The 9,039-nt window shown below is 39.5% G+C and overlaps 1 protein-coding gene across 1 annotated transcript in view; it reads right to left on the bottom strand.

Annotated features, from left to right (window-relative positions):
* Positions 1-2,065: 2,065 nt before the first annotated feature.
* The window catches only part of Gtf2a1l (general transcription factor IIA subunit 1 like), a 35,793-nt gene continuing 28,819 nt past the window's right edge, over positions 2,066-9,039 (bottom strand). The window contains exons 7-9 of the mRNA XM_051175243.1: positions 4,767-5,027; positions 4,045-4,134; positions 2,066-2,328 (exon numbers count right to left, since the gene is read on the bottom strand). Coding sequence (XP_051031200.1) covers positions 2,221-2,328; positions 4,045-4,134; positions 4,767-5,027 — 459 coding nt within the window. The 3' untranslated portion in view covers positions 2,066-2,220. The remainder of the gene's footprint in view (positions 2,329-4,044; positions 4,135-4,766; positions 5,028-9,039) is intronic.

Below are 9,039 nucleotides of genomic sequence, written 5' to 3'. Positions count from 1 at the left end.
TACAGGGGAAATTATTGGAGAGAGAACTTTTGGGAAGAACATTTCTTGAAGAATAAAGAGCCATGAGAGGAATGTGTGTGTGAGCTGGTTTATTTCCTTTTGGCCCTCAGATCAGAACTTTTTAGCAAACCCCTAACCCGCCTGCTGTAAGCCTCCTGACTGAAGCTGTGATGATATGCTATAGGCAAGCCATTATTATAGCTAACAGGGTTTGTAGCTGTGTTAGCTGTGTGAGATTGATGATTACTTTTCCAACAAGATCTAGCTATGCCACGCTTGGGAATGTATCCAGAGGACTCCACATCTCCTAACAAAAGACATTTCCTCACCTGTGCTCATTATTGCTCTATTCATAATAGCCAAAAACTTGAAATAGCTAAGATGTCCATCAACATGTGATAAAACATGCAAGATTTGTCTTTCTGGACCTGGGTCACCTCTCAGAACAACTGTTTCCATTCTACCCATTTACCTGCACATTTCATAATTTCATCCTTACAGCAAAGTTTTAATAATTTATTAAAAAGAAAGTTGACTTGAATAACTAAGGATTGGGAAGGGCAGCAAGAGAGGGTGGAAAAAGGAAGGTTGTAATTGATTGATGCATGCTATAAAATGTATATAAAAATATCCTACCAAACCCTGTTAACATTATTAATGAATGCAATGTTAATCAAAAATACTATGGAAAAGAAAAGTCATGAATAAATTTGCTAATAACTGGATCCTATAAAAAAATCACATCCATATAAATTAAACATAAAATTATGGACATCAGTGTGCTAGCTAGCTAATTTCTATATCAGCTTGATAGAGTCATCTGAGAGGAGGCAACCTCAATTGAGAAAATGTCTCCATAAGACTGGGCTGTCGGCATGCAAGTATACAGGGTCATTTCTTAGTAATTGATGGGGCCTCCCATTATAGGTGGGAAAACCCCTGGGATGATGGTCCTGGGTTCTGTAGGAATGTAGACTGAGACAGCCATGAGGAACAAGCCAGTAAGCAGCACTTGTCCATGGCCTTTGCATCAGTTCCTGCCTCCAGGTTCCTGTCCTGCCTTCCTTGATGAACTGTGATATGAAAGTATATGAAAAAATAAACCTTTTCCTCCCCAAGCTGCTTTTGATCCTGATGTTTTAACACAGCAATAAAAACCTAACTAAGACAGTCTGCATATTAAAAAATAATGTTAACCCAAACTGGAGGAATATCTCAGTAGTTAAACATACTACCTGTTCTTCTACAGGACCCAAGATATATTCTCAGCACCCACATGACAGCTAGCAACTGTACATAGCTCCAGATTCAGTGATCTGATGCTGCCTTCTGGCCTCTGTGGGCACTACATGCGCGTGAAGCAAAGACATACATTCGGGCAAAATAACCATACTCATAAAATTAAAAATAAATAAATCTTATTTTTAAAAAAGTATAAACAGTCACAAAGTGAAATCAACTTTGCAAGCCAAAACTATCTATTTTTATTATTATTCCTTATTTAAACAGCACAGAGCCACACAGATAATGCAGAAGGCCACCATGCCAAAGGCAGGTGTAATTTCTGACATCTTTGACTGCACTCTGTTACATGTGTCCATGTACATTCAAATAGAAACTTCACATTCCAAGTTTGTTCTACAGTGTGTTTCTTGGCCAAAACCTTAAAAGTCACTGACTTAGATAACTCCACAAGACCTAGGTTTTTAAACAGCATCATCTGAGGCTGAGGAGTGAGTAACAGATCCAAAATAACTGGGTGAACTCTTACTTCTCTCTGTGGTTACCCCAAACCTGCCAATAGTTTGATCAGTACTCAAGGAGAATACATACGGATTGCCCTTCATTCTGCAGCTTATTTTGGAATGGATTTTGTTTGCATTTTTAAAAGGCAAGGGGTGCAGGGGAATGTAGGTGGGGCTATAGTGACTTTTCTGATCACTAAATGTGACACCTCATGGTGTTGTCACAACCAGTGCAGTTATGCTTTGCAATTATAAGAGACTGTAGTGGGGGCACCAGCCAAAACGGAAAGTGAAAAAATGTAAGGTTGTATATTTGCCTCTGAATTTGAACTATAATTTTATTTAATTCCATACAGTGAACAAAAAAGTTAATCAACTCTTTGATGGACTACATATAAAATAAAATTTGGTTCACAGCATACAATATACTAGTCCCACGTAGGTTCACAGAGCTGATGTACCGAGCTTCTGGCATTTACCACTCGGCCTCACCAATGGCTTTTGCAAAAACATAGTCTCTCCCTCCAAAGCACATGACACCATCTTTTAAGTAGAATTTCCATCTGTTCTTGCTTCGGTGGATCTGGAGAGAAAAAATAACCCAGACTCTGTTTGGAAGCTAAGGGATCACGTACATTCTTTAAAATAGCAAATGGGATTATTTGGATCCTAAATGTAAGACTTCAAGATATTTTATTCACTCTTTAGCAAACCTTTGAGTTCCTATAAGCCAAATACTAGCTCAAGAATTGAAGATATGTCAAGTCATCCATACACAATGAGAACCATCACACCGTATCAAAGGATCAGTGATTGGCTCCACAGCTACATAGACTTAACTAAGTCTGTAGATTGCTTGGGTCCCTTATATAAATGGCTTTATGTGTTTCATACAACAAATACACATCCTCCTGGAAGAGTTACATAATCTCTAGGTTATTTTTAACACCTAATGCAATGAAAATGCCTTTAACATATTATATGTAAAAGAAGATACTGCATTTGAAGAGTTAAATTTTCATGAAGAGTGGGACCAAACCTGATAAATTATTTTATATATATATATATATATATATATATATATATATATATATTGTGTGTGTGTGTGTGTGTGTGTGTGTGTGTAGTTAGGAGATTTTGTAGAGGAAGAGTTTATTTTTATAGCAATAAAAAGTATTATCCTATGTCTCCTTTAAGTATATCAAATTATGACTCAAAAACACCAAAGATGTTAATATCTACTTCATACACAGTAGAATGTCAAAGATCTGAATGCCATGTGACAAGAAGTAGCAAAGATGTGGACATCCCAAACAGTGCTGGTAAGACTGTCCCATGCACATACTTCATCCCTTATTTCCCTGCTTTGTATCAGGCTGCTTGCACCCTGTACCCCCTGCCTTCCATCCCTCTCTCTGAGCTACAAATCATTCAAGCCCCACTTCATTTCAAAGGCCCACATCGGCCATAAGGCACTCATGGAGAATTCCAATAACAAATGTTTTCTTGTATTTCCTTGCTACTTTTAGGCCTTGCTGTCTGCTATATAGCTTAAGCATTTGCTTAAACAAAAGCATTTGCTTTTCTTGTCACAATCTTCTAACATCTGACTTGCCTGTCATCTTATCGTGTGTGATATTTTTTTAATCCTGTAAGAAATAGTATGTTTGAATAAGATTGTCACCTCCTTAAGACAGAGATTATCATTTAGGGGCTGGGGTGTAGCCTAATGGCTTAGTGCAGAGCACTTGCCTGGCATGTGCTACATCCTAGGTTCCATCCACCAGGGGAAAACAAGGACTACCACTGTCAATTGTTACTATCCCACATAGCACAGTGGCAGATCCAAAAACACACCCTCAACTTTACAAAACTGGGCTGCAGAGATCGCTCAGTAGGCAATGTGCTTTCCACACAAACATAAAGATCTGAGTTTGTGACCCAGATCCACACGAAAGGGGCTGTGCACAGCTGTGCACACCTGTAATCCCTGTGTTGGCCAGTGAGCCCAGCCTATGTGGTTAGCTCCAGGCTAATGAAAAACCAAGCTAGAAAAAAACCTAAGAACAACAGCAGAGGTTATCCTCTGACCTCCATGCACATACATACAAAGGCATCCACACAAATGTACACACAATGTATAAATACACACACATACACACACACACACACACAAACAGCTGTTCGATAAGTCATTTGATTGAGAACTGGAATTTGCCACCATATTTCACACTATTTTATATACCTTCCAGTATAAGTTCAATTAATGAAACCCAAGTCCAAAAGGTGAGCACGGTACCTTATCATACTGACAGACAATTACATTATCTGTGTCAAACAGGTCTGGCACATCCTGCTCACTGACATCATCTCCGGAATTTAGAGGGTCCTAAAGATGAAAGATGATCACATTAAGGGACTTCATGATGCCTCAAATTATTTAAAGACAGAAAGACATAGGGAGTAAAGGGACCTGAAGAGACAGAATAGTACTTTTTGCTTTAAAGTCAAATAACTTAGGTTTGAATTCCAGCTTGACTTAATAATTATGTGATCAGCCTTGGACAAATTACCAAAATTCCCTGTATCTTAGTTTTCTCGTTTATGAAATGACAAGTGCTTCGAGAGCATACTAGGGCTGTTAAAGATAGTAACTCAGATAGACAATTACCATAGGCAGATATATGAAGGCAGCCACAAGTGAAAGCCAACAGCCCTCACCAACCTAACTACCACACTCCACTCAAACTTCATCACATGTACTAGAAAAAGAGCAAAAACTGTATCTCCTGAGCCTCCTAACTTAAAAGCAACAAATATAAAACCAATTCCTAATCCCGCAACATTGGGTTAAATTACAGTTTGAGGTGGAAATGTTTAAGGCCTTGCACACAAATAACTGAGTTTGAAAGACTGAAGGCGAGGTCAGGCTTAACTAGAATTGCATTTGGTTGTGAAGTCCATGGAAGCACAAATCCCATTAGTTAACAAAGCAAGTCTCTGCTCAGGTGAGCGCCTCACCTCTTCCATGGTGTCTGTTTGGTGGTCCTCATTGTCACTGCTGTTTGCAGTCGAGTCTTCATTTGACACACTGTCTGCTTCTTCCTCCAACACCTTGAGGTCACCCACATCCACGATCCCTGGGAAGTCGTTCTCGTCTACATCTCTTATACTTCCGACTTCTTCAGTAGACGAGTTGTCGCCAGTTCCATCTATTTGGATTATTTCATTAATGTCATCATCGGTTGCCTGAGTATTCAGGTCCCTCTCAGAAGTAGAATTCTGCAAGAAGAGGAGGCACCGCTGAGTGCTTCAGGTCAGACTGGGCATTAAGACACCGAATATGAATGTTAAATGAAATGACTGGCAAATGCTGCACAAGGGGCTGTTTAAACATAGCTCTGCCTCCTAAGACCAGTCTCTAAGCTTGGAATTCTGGGATATCTTTAGCATCTCTAATAAGAATTACTGTTCAGTTACAAGTTCAGTAAACACACTATCATACACTGGCACCAAATGAGCTCACTGCTTTCAGTGTTTTCCAGCTTTTGTATATATCCCTTTAGATAGCATGTACTTACTGAATTTTAACTCGATTAACATGGCAATTGAATGACATAGAAAAGATGGTGGCTAAAGAAATGAATGCAAATACCAAAGGACTATATAGGTCAAAGCAGTCGATACAGAACAGCTATTTTATTTCACTTAACCAAAGGTGCCCGATGTAGAAATGTCTGTGGAGACAGAAGTAAAAGGAAGACTATCCAGGTGTGGGAGGAAGAGCGATGGGGGAACATCGTCTTAGTTAAGGTTATCTATTGCTGTGAAGAGACACCATGACCACGGCAAACCTTATAAGGTAAAAATTTATTTAATTGGGACTGGCTTGAAGTTCAGAGGTTTATTTGTCATCATCATTGTGGGAAGCATAGCAGCATGCAGGCAGGCATGGGCTGGAGAGGTAGCTTGAGAGTTCTCTATCCTGATCAGCAAGCGGCAGGAAGAAAGTAAGACATTGGGTCTAGCCTGAGCATCTGAAACCTCAAAGCCCACCCCAGGGTGACACACTTCCTCCACTAAGCCACAGCTATTCCAATGAGGCCACAGCTCCTAATAGTGCCACTCCCTATGGGCCTATGCGGACCATTTTCATTGAAACCACCACAGGTATCATGATGATGAAAACCTTCTGGAAATGGATAGTCGATGGTGGAAGTAAATAAAACATTAAACCTGGCTATATCGATAGCTATTACTTTTATCTTTCTTTAAATATGTAACATGTTTCTAAGAGATTTATGCCTGATATAAACAGAGTTGTACATGTTAAGTGATTTTTCAAAACTCTCTTTTGTGATGACTAATGTAAACATTCATTTTTTCTCATTAGAATGATATTATGTGGATTTAATCATTTATTTAATGACTAAAAAGAAATGAAAATAATGTAAACACTATAGAAGCCCAGATCTCGTGCTGCATGCCACTAATACCAGTAAGTACTCTGGAGACTAAGACAAGAAGATCACATGAGTTCAAGGCCACGGTCTCAAAAAATGATAACTTGGTAATGAGCCCCAGATGCTGCAAGGTAGCACAAGAACATGCTGGCTGTTTGGGAAGCTCATGGATGGAGAGGTAGACATATGGTATCTGACGATGGGTCACTTTTCTCTCACGACTAGGTGCACAAGTACAGATCAAGGGCACAGAAAATAAAGCTATCAGATCGCAAAGAGCCTCCACATGTTAGCCTAAGAAATGAAATCCTCAAAGTCACTGGTGCTAGCAAGACTCCCAAGCCAGCCAAGAAGCTTTGAACAAATATACCTTCTTTGTACACCTGTGTTTGTGATGGTACAGGCAACACAATTATATACATTACTTCATCACTTTAAGATACTACTTTAACATAGGAGATAGCCAACTTGTTTTTGAGTGGATAGCTAGGTTTCTGGGATGCATATCTATGTAAATATTCTCTGCAATGAATCCTCAAAAAAGTATTCTTTAAAAATAACCTTACATAGAAGATTTAACATTAATAAACATTCAATAATTAGTTTACATGCAATTAACTTTTACAACATTGGAAAACAGACTGCATTCACAGATGGAATGAAGGTACATCACTTATGCAGAAATGAATGGCTATGGTGTGACTGAAATATAAATAAATCTAAATTATAGAAACAAGATAATGTTTATTCATGTACAAAAAGTGGCCACTGTCACAATAAAAATGCTAAAAAAGATTACCACTGCCACACTATCAAAGAGCAGAAGCCAAACAAACTATCGCATCACAGCTTTGCTTGATTTCATTTTTAAAAATCTAGTTGGGGTACTAGACACTGAAGGATACAAAGCCCTTGGTTGTGTGGAATATACAAATACATCTTCCTGTGAGAAGAATGACATCCATCTCCAAGTGTACATATTATGTACCCAAGTCTATCCCCTTTTCTATACAAGATGTATGACCCTCAAACAAAATCAATAACAAGAAACCAAAAAAGCAAGAAAAGCCTACTACAGGCAGGAAAGCCAATCAAGAGAAAGAATCAGACCATGACTGATATTAGGTAATCCAGTAGGAAACATGGGCAGCATGAATAAACATGATCCTAGCATGGGATTTTTCTTGGACATATGGAAAATATGAGTCAGGTGGAAACTAAAAATAAAAAAACATCAGAATAAAGATTCCATCTGAAGGAGTCATCAGTACAATCAATACAGACAAAGGAAGAATCAAAAATATACAGATAAAAAGAGAAGAAAGAACACAGAAACAACCAACAAGCAGTTTAATAACTACTCCAGGCATAAGTGGTCTAAACACACCAGTTATAAAGCCACAAGGCTGGACCAAGTTAGCAACACCCAGTGATATCCTGTGTATAAGAGATCACATTGTATGTAACACAGATTGGCTAAGAGTATCTAAGGGAGGGCTGCTGAGATGGCTCAACTGGTAAAGGGGCCTGCTGCCAAATCTGACAAACTGATCCCTGGGACCTAATCCTGCAAGTTGTCCTCTGACCCCACATGCATGCTATGACACATACACACAGACGCGAAACAATTTAAATGTGCAAGTATTTAAGTAAGGAAAGACAACATGTACCTTGCAAATACCAATCAGTAAAATGAAAATGAGAATAATAGTCTCAAAACAAATACTACAAAAGATACATAAGGATATTATCTAACAGTAAAAGGGTCTTTTCAAGGAGAAAACAGCAATCCTAAGTGTTTATCCATGTATCAATCACTTCAAAATTCACAAATCAAAAACAGCTGGAGATGTAGCTCAGGAGTAGCAGCCAAGTTTATTATGTACCAAAGCCCTGAACTCGAACTGCACAAACAACAATAAAAATAACTAAATGAAGCAAAAGAAACAGATATGTCCACAACTGTAATTGCTCTCAGTAAACAACAGAAACATTGACAGTATTACTCAATAACAATACAGAAGACCTGACCAATGCATGCAATCTGTACAATATTCTATCCAAAAATAGCCAAACAGACCTTAAATGCCATCCTAGAGCCTTTATCCAGTGGTTGATGAAAACAGGAGAGATCCACAGCTAAGCAATGAGCCAAACTCCTGAAAGCCAGTTGTAGAGAGGGGACAAGACCACGCTGGGAAAACCCACAGAAACAACTGTCCTGAGCAAGCAGAAACTCATGGATCCCAGCCCGACAGCTGGGGAACCAACATAGGAGAACCAAACCAGACCCCATGAACGTGGGTGTCAGCAAAGAAGACTGGGCAGTCTATGGGGCCTCTGGCAGTGAAACAGGATGTATCCCTAGTGCACAAACAGACTTCAGAAGCACATTCTCCATGGATGGATACTCTTTCAGCCTAGATACATGGGAGAGGGCCTAGGCTCTACCCCAAATAACTTGTCAGATTTTGATGATCCTTCATGGAAGGCCTCAACCTCCCTGGGGAGTGGATGGGAGAGGTTGGTGGGGGGATGGGAGGATGGAAGAGAGAGGGAACTGAGATTGATATGTAAAATAAGATATATACATATCATCCATCCAGCAGCTTTTTCTGCAGAGCACAGGAGGACACGAGGGCTGGAGAAAATGACTCAGCACTGATTCCCAATGCCAGCATCATCAGGCAGCTCACAACTGCCTCTGCCTCTCAAATGCCTGGGTCAAAGGCATGCATCTTCTCTCTCTCCTTCCCCCAGGCAATCGTAACTGAAGGAAACTTTGTCTACCTGTAAAGGGCACCTACACAAAGCAACAGCCAGCACGGCAC

The sequence above is a fragment of the Phodopus roborovskii genome, unplaced genomic scaffold (assembly GCF_943737965.1).
Source record: "Phodopus roborovskii unplaced genomic scaffold, PHOROB, whole genome shotgun sequence".
NCBI classification, from domain to species: Eukaryota; Metazoa; Chordata; class Mammalia; order Rodentia; family Cricetidae; genus Phodopus; species Phodopus roborovskii.
Note: the sequence above shows the minus strand (reverse complement) of the source record. Positions and strands in the feature narration are given on the sequence as shown.